Here is a 12,558-nt window from a genome sequence, read left to right as displayed (position 1 = left end):
GAAGAGTGGGTCTCCCAAGTCAGTGTGGGAGCCAAATGACTAGGAGACGAAAGCTGAGAGGAGACCCTGCTGTGGGCCCCCAGAAACCTCCCCACTGTGGTACTCAGTATCCTGATCTCTCAGGCCCAGCAGACAGCTCCTTCTTGTTCTATTTCTGATCCACCAGCCACGAACACACCCTCTCCATTTTCCTTACCAGCTTTGGCACAATTATGACTGCCATCATCATTGTCCTTGCAGTGAGTCCCAGTGGGACACTGGAAATTCCAGCAACGTATGTCTCCTGCCATGCAGGTACAGTTCTGGGTACAGTCTTTGGAGAGCCAGGTCTTGTCTGCCTGCAGAGATGATGGAGAGAAAAAAGAAGTAGACATCTAGAGATGGAAGTTCTAGGGAGACAACTTTGTGCCCTGTCTGAAGGGCTCACATTTGTCCTCCTTGTCCACAGGTTTCATTCTATAGAAACAACCAATCGCAGGTGGAAAATACTGGAAAAACTATTACAACGGGGAATTTTGGTATATCTCAGTGGGATTGTGCCTATTTAGAATCTCCAGATGACGGATAGGTATGTGGCTCAGTGGTAGAGCACCTGCTTAGAACCCACAGTAAGGGGCTGGGGTGTGGCTCAGTGGTAGAGCCCCTGCCTAGAATCCCCAGTGAGGGGCTGGGGTGTGGCTCAGTGGTAGAGCCCCTGCCTAGAATCCCCAGTGAGGGGCTGGGATGTGGCTCAGTGGTAGAACTGTGGCTAAGAAATTTCCTGTAGGGGTCTGGGAGCATATCTCAGTTACAGAGCAAGGCTTTTCAGTATTTGCCTTGAATCCCCAAGTGATGAACATGTAAGGGAATGTGTGGTTAAATGATAGAACACATACATAGCATGTGCCATACACAACCAAGTTTCACACTGCAGGATTAGCCATAAATACAGGAGAACCCCAGATGGACAAAAGCAAAGGGAAAGAGAAATAGCTACCAATCTCACTCTGAAAAAATTTTACATTTATATTTTTCTTTGTGTGTGCACACACATGTACATACATGGTCATCAGAAGGCAGCTTGCTGGAGTCATTTCTCTCCTTCCACCACATAGGTTCAAGAAATTGACTTGGCCTATAGGCAAGTGCCTTTATCTCTGGAGCCAAGTTCCAGGTACACTACTTTTTTTTTTAATTACTTTTGTTTTATGTGCTTTTGCCACCAGTGTCAAGTCCCCTGGAACTAGAGTTACAGACAGTTGTGAGCTGCCATGTGGGTGCTGGGAATTGAACCCAGGTCCTCTGGAAGAGCAGTTAGTGCTCTTATAACCTCTGAGCCATCTCTCCAGCCCCTACTTTTTAAAAAAACTAATCTTTGTGTCTCTCTATTTAACGATGGCACACGTATGTGTGGAGGTCAGAGGACAAATCTTGGGTGTTGGTATCACCTTTCATCCCATATTCAGATATCAGACAACACAGATTAGCAAGCCCTTAAATTTTGGGGATTCTCCTATCTCTACCTCCCATCTCACATAAAACCCTGAGATGACATAAAGGCCTCTGGCAATCAGTTCGCCGGGCTGTAGAGATTCCAATCATGTCCTTACTGAGCCATCTGCCCAGGTCCACCAGGCTTACACTTGGCACACACTCACCGGGATGAGAATACCCTGGGCATCTCTACAGCTGCACTGAATTCTGAGTATACATTTGTCGTTATGCAGCACAAAGCCAGATCTACAGACGCAGCCCTCTTTACAGGTGGAGGGGGCTTTTGGGATGGTGCCCCCACAGAGGCCCTCTGGGTCTGAACAGGAAGGTGGACAGGAGGGAAGGCAGTTGGTGTAGCGGCTGTGGGCGGGGCACTTCACATCTATGAAGGAGAGAGAGTAGTGTTAGCAGATGGGGACAGAGGGGCCCAAAGACACAGAGGCTGCAGAAACTGAGCTAGGATAAGTGACCAAATGACCAACACAATTTGTGCTGTCTGCTTTTTTTTTTTTGGTTTGTTTTTTTTTTCCTTTGCGATTCACCCAGCACTTGCTGATCATGCGCTGGGTGCCAGCCCTGAGGAGAGAACAAATGAATATATCTCCCAAGTCAGTGGGAACCTAGTACTAAAGAGACTAGCACTAAAAAGGGATGCAATTCAGAGTGGGGCCCCCAAATTCCTCTGTATTGTGCTAGTTCTTATGACCAGCCTCTGAAGCCAGAGACTACCTATGCTCCTTGCCCTGTCTCTGATCCCTGCAGCCACAAGCACACCCTCCTTACCATCCCCATTGCCCTCTTACTGATGATTTTGGTGCAGTTAATGTTGCCATCTGGGCCATTCTGGCACTGAGTCCCTGGGGGGCAGTTGAAGCTGCGACATTGGACAACCCCTCCCATGCAGGTACAGCTCTGGGTGCAGCCACTGGAGAGCCAGGTCTTGCCTGCCTGCAGAAGCCATGGGAAGAGAAAGGGAGTGAGGACAGAGAGGCTGTTCCAGGGACACAACCTCACCTCCTGTCTGAAGAGCTTCAATCTGCCCTCCCTATCCATCCATAAGTTCCACATCTATTGAGTCAAGCAGCCATAGGTGGAATATATTTGAACAGAGAAATATATGGGGAAGGAGGATTAGCAGTTCATTGGTAGATCATGGTCCTAAATCCTCAGTAGGGACCTCTAAGGATACTAGCTCAGTCACACAACTCACCAGCCTAGAATTCCCTCAGTGAGGGGCTGGGGTGTGGCTCAGCAGGTATAACTACTGTCTAGAGTTTATTTATTTATTTTAAAGATTTATTTATTTATTATGTATACAACATTCTGCCTTGATGTATGCCCACACGCCAGAGGAGGGCGCCAGATCTCAGTACAGATGGTTGTGAGCCACCATATGGTTGCTGGGAATTGAACTCAGGACCTCTGGAAGAGCAGCCAGTGCTCTTAACCTCTGAGCCATCTCTCCATCTAGCCATCTCTCCTCTAGCCATCTCCCTGTCTAGAGTTTATAATGAGGGTTTGGAGGTGGGGTTCAGTGGTAGAATCTTCCACTGATGCACTGGAGGTGTAGTTTAGGAGTCGAGCACTTGCCTAGCCTGTGCCAGAACCTGACCATCCTTCAAACTCAAGGGCCAGACATACAGACAGGAGCATTCCAGAAGGAATTAGATAAAAAAAGTTTTATATGGCTCCAGAGATTGTTTAGCTGTTAAGAGCACTCGCTGCCTTGTGGAGGACCTGGGTTCAATTCCCAGTACCCACAAGGCTGCTCACAACTCCTGTAACTCTAGTTCCAGGGAATCTGATGCCTTCTTTTGGCTTCTGTGGATACCAGGTTCCCAAATGATATACATGAATACATGCAGTCACCCACACACATAAAATATGAATAAATCTCTTTAAAGATTGTACAGTGTGTGTGTGTTCACACGTGTGTGTTCACGTGTGTGTGTTCACGTGTGTGAGTGCTGGCCCACATGCCAAAGCAGTTCTGGGGGTTCTCCTTTCTCGGCCCACCATGTTTTGGTAGAGTAATGGGATTCCAGACACAGGTAACTGCCCATCTCTAGTGAGTTGTGGAGATTCAAGCTCAGGTCCTCACACTTGCACAAGAGAACAACTGACCCACTGAGCTAGCACTCCCAATCTTCTCCACACCTACTCACCGGAATGAGGTCACCCCGGGCGTCTCTGCAGTCACAGTGCATCTGGAGCACGCACTTGTTGTTATTCAGTACATAGCCAGGCTGGCAGACGCAGCCCTCTTTGCAGGTGGAGGGGACTTTGGGGCTGGTGCCCTCACAGTGGCCATCCAGATCAGTACAGGAAGGTGGACATGGGGGAAGGCAGTTTGTGTAGCGGCTGTGGGCAGGACATTGCAGAGCTATGGGGTGGAGGGAGATTGGGGTTATTGGATGGGGCCTAAGGAAGCGGAGAAATGGCCCACAGAGCTTCAGGATTTTTTTTCCTATTGTTATTAATTTTGAAAATATTTACTGAACATGGGGTGTGTGTCAAGTCCTTAAAAAAAGTAAGAATGGATCTCCCAACTAAGTGGGCAAGACTAACCATTGAGAAAGCAGCAATGAGAAGGGTCTCAGCAGAGTCAAAGGTCCACAGACTCTCGCCCAACCTCTGAGGCCCACGGGCTAAGCTCCTTCTTGCCCTGCCTCTCATCCCTCCAGTCATGAGCACACCCTCCCCACCTTCCCCCATGATGACCCTCTTACTGATTTTGACACAGTTATAGCTGCCATTATTGCTGTCCTTGCAGTCAGTCCCCAGGGGGCACTGGAAAGTCCTGCACTGGACAGTCCCTCCCATGCAGTTGCAGCTCTCGGTACAGTCTTTGTTGAGCCAGGTCTTGCCTGCCTGCAGAAGCCATGAGAAGAAAACTGAGGAAGAGGACAGCTCTAAGGAGACAGCTTCTTTATGTAGGTTTAGGTATGTAGGTTTGTTCTCACTGCATCTACTGAGTCAGCAAACTACGGGTGGAAAATCTTTGAAAAAATAATTGCATAAGGGGATGTGGGTGTACCTTAGAGGCACAGCACCTGCCTGGAGTCTGGTAGTTAGAGCTGGAGGTATGGTCAGTTATGGACAGCCTGCCTAGAGTTCTCAGTGACAGGCCATGGGCAGCCCTCACACTCTACAGTCAGTTCTGAAGACAGGCACATCCATGTGGTGGCACACTCATTCACTCCTAGCACTCAGGAGACAGAGTAAGCGCATCTCTGTGAGTTCAAGACCTGCTTGTCTAAATAGTAAATTACAGGACAGTCAGGACTACAGAGAGAGACCTTGTCTCAAAAAACAAAAACAAAACAAATAAAAATATAGGCACATCCCAGGTTCACAGAAGCAGAGGGAAGAAGCACATTTCACTTTTATTTTAAATCTCTGTGTGCATGTTTTCATGTGTGTTGGAGTGTTTGTGCAGATATGTGTGAAAGTCAGAATATAGCCTGTAATATTGGTCCTCACCCTCTACCTTGTGTTGTGAGGCTGTCTCTGGGCAATCACAAGACTAGCTAGCCTACACGTTTCCAGTAGAAGCTAGGAGCTACCACATCCAGCTTACATAGGTTCTGGAGATTCAAACTCAGGCCCTCACACTTGTAAGGCAAACATTTTACCCAGTGAGCCATTTCCTTGGCCACCCCACCAATCCCTTTCTTTCCACATCTACTCACAGGAATGAGGTCACCCTGGGCATCTCTGCAGCCACACTGAATTTGGAGCACACACTTGTCATTATTCAGTAAGTAGCCAGGCTCGCACACACAGCCCTCCTTACAGGTTGCGGGGACTTTGGAGCTGGATTCCTCACAGTGGCCATCCATAATTGAACAGGAAGGTGGACAGGAGGGAAGGCAGCTGGTGAAATGACTGTGGGCGGGGCATTGTAGAGCTTTGGGGTAGAGAGAGTGGAGTCAATGAGGGACCCAAGTGAGCACAGGTTATAGGAAGCAAGTCTGGTCAAGTGAGCAATGCTCTTTGGGCCTTAGTTTGCTTTTGTTTTATTCATTTAGTAAACATTTACTGAGCATGGCCCTGTGACAAGTCCTGAGAGAAGAAAGGAAGAAGACAAGTCCCAAGTCGGTGTGGGAGATCACCCACTGAGAGACTGACACTGAGAGGGGACTCAGCTGCGGGTCCCAGAACCCATCCCACTATTGTAACTTTTATACCCAGCCTCTAGGCTCAGAGGAAGAAGCTCCTGTCTTGCCAATCAGGAGCACGCCCCCTCCACCACCCCTGTGGGGCTCCCCCATGGCTCCCTTACGTATTTCAGCACAGTTACTGCTGCCATCATTGCTGCCCTTGCAGTAAGTCCCTTGGGGACACTGGAAATTCCTGCACTGGATGGCGCCTTCCACACAGGTGCAGTTTTGGGTACAGCCTGCAGAGATCCAGGTCTTGCCTGCCTGCAGAAGTCATAAGAAATGAAAGGAAGTAAAGTCTGAGGGTGGCTTTTTATTTATTTATGTTTGTGTGTGTGCACATGTGAGCACATGAGTATGATAGCCCATGGAGGCCAGAAGACACATCAGTCCCTTGAGGCATTTGTTATAGGCATTATAGGCATTTGTGAGTAGCTGGGATCAAAACTCCAATCCTCTTGATAGAGGAGCAAGTGCTCTTAACCAAGGAGCCATCTCTCTGGCACCTAGTTCTCAGGAGACAACCTCACTTCCTGTAGGAGGTACTTACGTCTGGCCTCGCTGTCTCCAGATTTCACACAAGTTGGGTCTACCAACTATCTCCCTCCACCATCCTGATTTCTCAGCTCACTCACCGGAATGAGAGCACCCTGGGCGTCCTTGCAGTCACACTCAATTTTGAGCACACACTTGTCATTACCCAACACATAGCCAGGTTGACAGAGGCAGCCCTCCTTGCAGGAAGGGACTTTAGGGCTAGTTCCCTCACAGCGGCCATCAGGGTCAAAGCAGGAAGGTTGACAGGAGGGAAGGCAGTCCGTGAAGTGGCTGTGGGCCGGGCACTGCAGAGCTTTGGAGTAGAAGTATGGTAGGGTTAGTGGAGAGGGCACAAGGAAGGCATGGCTGTAAATATCAAACTAGGCAGAATGACCAACAGAGTTCGGGGCTTTTCCCCTTCCTCTTAGTGTTCATTCACTGAGGATGGGCTATGTGTCCAACACGTAGGACAGACAGCAAGAATAGTTTCTTCTAGCTCAGTGTGGGAGACTAGCCCTGAGAAAGGAAGGACTCAGCCACACTCTATGTTCCCAGGATCCCTCCTTTTCAATTCCAGAATTCCTACTTGGACCCTCGAATCCATGACCACTTAAGTGTGAACTAAGTGCCTTCTTGCCCTGCTTCAAACCCTTCCAGTCATGAGCACACCTGCTCCACCTCTCCCACGGCTCCCTTACTGATTTTCACACAGTTGCTGTTGCCATCATCGTTGTCCTTGCAGTAAGTCTCTGAAGGACACTGGAAATTCTGGCATTGGACAGTCCCTCCTGTGCAGGTACAGCTCTCGGTGCAGCCTCTAGGAGTCCAGGTCTTGCCTGCCTGCAGAAGCCATAGGAAGAGGAAGGGAGTGGGAAAGGGGCTGGTTCAAGGAAGACAGCCTTACTGCTATCTGCGGGACTTTCACTCCCTCTCCCATTCTCTAGGCCCATATCTATTGAGTCAACCATTAGTGCATGGAAACTATTTGAAAAAATACTGCATCTATGGATGGGACTTAGTATCTGACAGCGAGCTGCTAGCAACTATTTCAACAGAGAGCATCTGTCTAGAATTACTCAGTGAAGGGCTGTGGCATGACTCAGTGGTAGAACAAGTGCCTAAAATCATACAACAAGGGGTTAGGAATGGTTCTCAGGGAAGAGCACTTGCTTAGCCTATGCCAGGACAGGCTTTTCTTCACATCCCCAGGTCAGCCATATAGACACGAGCATCCCAGACTGACAGGAGCAGAAGAAAGAAGAGGGAGAGGAAGCCCAGGAGGAGAAGACATTCCCATTCTCCAAGCCCACTCACCGGGATAAGAGCACCCTGGGCATCTTTGCAGTCACACTGAATTCTGGGTATACATTTGTCCTTATTGAGCACAAAGCCAGAGTTGCAGAGGCAGCCTTCCTTGCAAGTTGAGGGGACTTTGGGACTGGTGCCTTCGCAGTGGCCCTCCAGGTCCAAGCAAGAGGGTGGGCAGGAGGGAAGGCAGTCAGTATAGTGGCTGTTGTCTGGACACTGCAGAGCTATGGAGTAGAGGGAGAGTAGACGTATGGAGAGGACCAGAGGAAGCCCAAGAGGAAGCCCAAGGAAGCGCTTCTGTGCAGGGGTCAGACTCGACAGAATGACCAGCAGATCTTCTCCACCCCACCTGCACAAGCATTCACTAAGCATGCCCCGTTGATCAATCCACAAGAGAAAAAGTAAGAAAAATGGGTCCTTCAAGTCAGTGTTGAGACTAAGAGTGAGAAGGGACTCAGCCCAGCCATGGCTCCACAAACTCTTTCTCTACTGTGGTAAAATTTATCCCCAAACCTCTAAAACCCAAGCAACAAGAACTAAGCTCCTTTTTTCTCTGTGTAACAGTCCTAGCTGTCCTGGAACTAGCTCTTGTAGACCAAGCTGGCCTCAAACTCATAGAGATTAGTCTGCCTCTGGGATTAGGGGCATGTGCCACCACTGGCCAGCTGAAAGCTCCTTCTTGCCCTGCCTCTAGTCTCTCCAGCCATCAGTACAGCTTCTTCATCATCCCCATGGCCCCCTTACTGATTTTAGCACAGTCGCTGCTGCCATTATTGTTGTCCTTGCAGTGAGTCCCCAGGGGACACTGGAAATTGTGGCACTGGACAGTCCCTCCTGTGCAGGCACAGCTCTGGGTGCAGTTTCTGGAGAGCCAAGTCTTGCCTTCCTGCAGAAGACATGGCAAGAGACAGAAAGTGCGGAAGGGGAGGTTAGCTAGAGACAGCCTCATTTGTCTGACTTAGGTTTGCCCTCCCTATTGCTACTGCGGATCTACTGAGTCAGCCAACAACAGGTAGGAAATATTTAACAAGTATTTCCTTCTGCTTCTGTATGCACAACTCAGCAGAATAGAACCTGCCTACAATCTCCCAGTGAGCAAGTGGGGGGCGTGAGCGATCAGCAACATTTCTGCCTGGAATCCTAGGTCAGGACCCTGGGGGAGGGGGTCTGTGGTAGAATGTTGGCCCTGAATCCTATAGTAGGGATTTAGGGATCATATAGCTCTTAGTGATGGGTGGTTGTGTGATTTTGAAGTAGAATACTTGCCTGGAATTCCCAGGAAAGGATGGGGAGTGGCTCAGTGGTAGTGTATTTGCCTACCCTGTGCCTGGACCTGAACAATCTTCACATTCTAGCACCAGCCATACAGGCTGGAGAATCCAAAATGCAGAAAAGCAGAAGAAATGAGTTAGTGGTTCCAACCCTGCATGGGTGTTATTTTCTTTTTCTTTTTCTTTTTGGTTTTTGAGACAGGGTTTCTCTGTGGTTTTGGAGCCTGTCCTGGAACTAGCTCTTGTAGACCAGGCTGGTCTTGAACTCACAGAGATCCACCTGCCTCTGCCTCCCGAGTGCTGGGATTAAAGGCATGCGCCACCACTGCCCGGCTCATGGGTGTTATTTTCGCTGTTGGCTGGTTTGTCTGTTTTTGAGACAGGTTCTCACTATGTAGTCCTGGCTGGTCTGGAACTTGTTATATAGCTCAGGTTGGCTCTGAACTTTTAGGGACATACCTGACTCTGCTTTCCAAGTACTGGGATTAAATGCATGAGCCGTCACCGTCCCCCCACCCCCACCCCAACCCCATGTGTGTGTGTGTGCTTGGACATGAAGGTTAGAGGATAATCTCAAGTATTGGTATTCACGTTGTAGCTTGTATTTAAAAGTTCAGTATGTCTCTCTGTATGTCTTTTTCTCTTTGTTTTGGCCACAACAGCATACACAAGACTAAACTAGCTCTCAAGTTTCTAGGATTCTGCTGTCTTCTTTTCCCATCTCCCAGTATAAGCACTGGGGTTAGAGACATAGGCTACTGTGTTCATCTCACATGGGTTCTGGGGATTCAAACCAAGATCTGAATACTTGCAGGATGAATACTTTATAATGGAGCTATCTTCACAGACCCCACTAATCCCATCATCTGTGTGCACTCACCGGAGTGAGAGCACCCTGGGCGTCCTTGCAGCCACACTCAATTCTGAGCACACACTTGCCGTCATGCAGCACAAAGCCAGGTTCACAGACACAGCCCTCCTTGCAGGTGGAGGGGGCTTTGGTGCTGATGCCCTCACAGTGGCCTTCTGGGTCTGAACAGGAAGCCAGACAAAATGGCACGCAGTTGGTGTAGTGGCTGTGGGCAGGGCACTGCATAGCTATGGGGCAGAGAGAGTGTGGTTAATGAAGAGGAACACAGGGTCAAAGCAGAATGCTCAAGAGAGGGTGGAGCTCCCCACGCCTTTTGTTTCTCATTCAGCCAACGTTTACTGAGTGTGAACTTTATGCCAAGTCCTAAGGAAAGCAGCGAGAGTAGAGCTCCTGGGACTGGAGAGGTGGCTTAGCAGTTAAGACTACTTGTTGCTCTTGTGGACCCAAGTTAAGTTTGTCCTGTTCAAGAATCTCGTGTAAGTCAGGCTCCAGAGCATCTGATGTCCTCTGTGGCCCCTGCATGAACTCGCTCGGGTGCACATACCATATACAGACACACCGCTATACGTGGAATTATAAATAAAATCTTTGCAAAGAATGCGTTTTCCAGGTGAATGTGGAGACTGACAACTGAGAGACTAACAGTGAGAAAGGATCCAGCTCAGCCACGGCTCCCCACAACCCATTCCCTTAGTGGTACCTCTTATCTCAGATTTCATAGGCTCAGGGGACTAAGCTCCTTCTTGCCCCACCTCTGGTCTCCTCAGCCACGAGGACATCCTCCCCACCTTCCCCATGGCTCCCTTACTGATTTTGGTACAGTTGCTGTTGCCATCCGCCATGTCTTTGCAGTAAGTTCCCGAGGGACACTGGAAATTCCTGCACAGGATGACCCCTCCCGCGCAGGTACAGCTCTGGGTGCAGCCTCTGTTGATCCAGGTCTTGTCTGCCTGCAGAAGGCAAGGGAAGGGAAGTGGGGGCATAGGATTTATTAGAGAGAGACAGCTTTGCCTCCTGTCTGAGGGATTTACCTTTGCCTTCCGTATCCGCAGGTTCTGTATGTATTCATTTAGCCAGCTATGGATGGAAGGTATATGGGGAGAAAATGCAGTGGAGGTATGCCTAGAATCCTCCAGTGAGGGACTAAGGGCATAACTCAGTGACAGAGCTGAGCCCTGAGAATTCTCAACTGGGGTTTGGGAGCATGGAGTACAGTTCAGATGTAGAACTTATGCCTAGAATCCTCAGAAGTAATAAGTGGGGCGGTGGGCAGGCTGTGGTTTAGAGATAGGACATCTGTTCAGAATCCTTCAAGAGGGTCTGCGCTATGGCTTAGAGGGAGAGCAACTACCTAGGAGCCATCACTGAGGACTGGGAGGACAGCTCAGCTGTAGAGTACTTGACTAGAATTTCCCAAGAGGGGATGAGGCCATAGCTTGTTCTCGAACCTTTACACTTACAGGACTAGCCATACAGACAGGCGCATCCCAGGTGGAGAAAAGCAAAAGGAATGAAAAAAGTGGCCCTTATCTCACTTTTTACAAAAAGTTTCAAGTGTTTATGGGTGGGAGCAGGAACACATGTATGTTCGGAGGTCGGAGGACAATCTTGAATATTGGTCCTGTCTTTTACTTTGTTCTCAGACTCTCTCTTCTTCCCTTCCTCCCACCCCTCTTTCCTCCCATCCACTCCCCCTGTCTTCACTGTCGTTCACTCTGTTCTCTATCTCCTAGTAGGAGCCCTGGGATTACAGACGCACACCACCAAGCCTACATTGACTGAACAGATTCACACTCAGGTCCTCAGTTCTCTTCAGGAAATGTTTTACCCTGAGCCATTTCCCATCTCCCACACCCCACTTTAGACGTTCACTTACCGGGATGAGAGCACCCTGGGCGTCCTTGCAGCCACAGTGATTTCTGAGCACACACTTGCCGTCATTCAGCACGTAGCCGGATTCACAGACACAGCCCGCCTTGCAGGTGGAGAGACCTTTTGTGCTGGATCCCACACAGCGGCCATCAGGGTCCGTGCACGAAGGTTGGCAGGCGGGAAGGCAGTTGATGAACAGGCTGTATTCTGGGCACTGCAGAGCTATGGGGTGGAGGGAGACAAATTACTGGAGATGACCTAGAAATCCAAGTGAGCAAGCTGCAGAAACCAGACTAGCAGGCTAGAGATAGGACTCAGCCTTTAAGATTGCTTGCTGCTCTTACACGGGCCTTGAGTTCAGGTCTCAGCATCCATATAAGGTGGCTCAGCACCCCCTGTAATTCCACCTCAGGGGATGCAGCATCCCTTCTGGCCTCCACACGCACTGCACTCAGGTGCAAAACACACACACACATAGGCACCCCATTATACATGTATTAAAAACATCTTTAAAAAATTTCAATCTGCCAAGTCAATTTGGAGACCAACAATGTAAAGACTGACAGTGGGATCCAGCCCAGCCACGGTCCTCACCTAGCTCCCCACCATGGTACTCCCATCCCTCCAGCCATGAGCACCTTCCCCGCGGCTCCCTTACTGATTTTCATGCATTTACTGTTGCCATCCTCGATGTCCTTGCAGTACGTCCCCGGGGGACACTCGAAGTTCCTGCATAGGATGGCCCCTCCTGCACAGCTGCAGGTCTGGGCGCAGCCTCTGTTGATCCAGGTCTTACCTGACTGCAGAAGCCAAGGGAGAGAAAGGAAGTCAGGACAGAAGGGCTGGTTAAAGGGAGAGAGCTTTACCTCCTGTCTGTACCTTTGCCTTCCCTATAAGCAGATTCCAAATCTATCATAAACATGGAAGGAACAGATTTGGGGGAAAATGCATCTGGGGCTGTGGACATAGCTTAGTGGTATAGTGCAGATCTAGAGCCCTCCACTGGGGAGGTGCCAGTGTTAGCGCTTAAGCTGAGGCCTCCACTGATGGCTTGGGAGCATAG

The 12,558-nt window shown here is 49.5% G+C and overlaps 1 protein-coding gene across 1 annotated transcript in view; it reads right to left on the bottom strand.

Annotated features, from left to right (window-relative positions):
* The window catches only part of Zan (zonadhesin), an 84,305-nt gene that overhangs the window by 19,976 nt on the left and 51,771 nt on the right, over nucleotides 1–12,558 (bottom strand). Inside the window, 15 exon segments of the mRNA XM_075974048.1 lie at nucleotides 197–338; nucleotides 1,638–1,855; nucleotides 2,277–2,421; nucleotides 3,639–3,856; nucleotides 4,143–4,344; nucleotides 5,166–5,383; nucleotides 5,759–5,900; nucleotides 6,272–6,486; nucleotides 6,872–7,013; nucleotides 7,488–7,705; nucleotides 8,226–8,367; nucleotides 9,633–9,850; nucleotides 10,432–10,573; nucleotides 11,500–11,717; nucleotides 12,154–12,337. Coding sequence (XP_075830163.1) covers nucleotides 197–338; nucleotides 1,638–1,855; nucleotides 2,277–2,421; nucleotides 3,639–3,856; nucleotides 4,143–4,344; nucleotides 5,166–5,383; nucleotides 5,759–5,900; nucleotides 6,272–6,486; nucleotides 6,872–7,013; nucleotides 7,488–7,705; nucleotides 8,226–8,367; nucleotides 9,633–9,850; nucleotides 10,432–10,573; nucleotides 11,500–11,717; nucleotides 12,154–12,337 — 2,764 coding nt within the window.

The sequence above is a fragment of the Microtus pennsylvanicus genome, chromosome 1 (assembly GCF_037038515.1).
Source record: "Microtus pennsylvanicus isolate mMicPen1 chromosome 1, mMicPen1.hap1, whole genome shotgun sequence".
NCBI lineage: Eukaryota > Metazoa > Chordata > Mammalia > Rodentia > Cricetidae > Microtus > Microtus pennsylvanicus.
The sequence above is the reverse complement of the archived record's forward strand: the minus strand, read 5'-3'. Positions and strand labels throughout refer to the sequence as shown.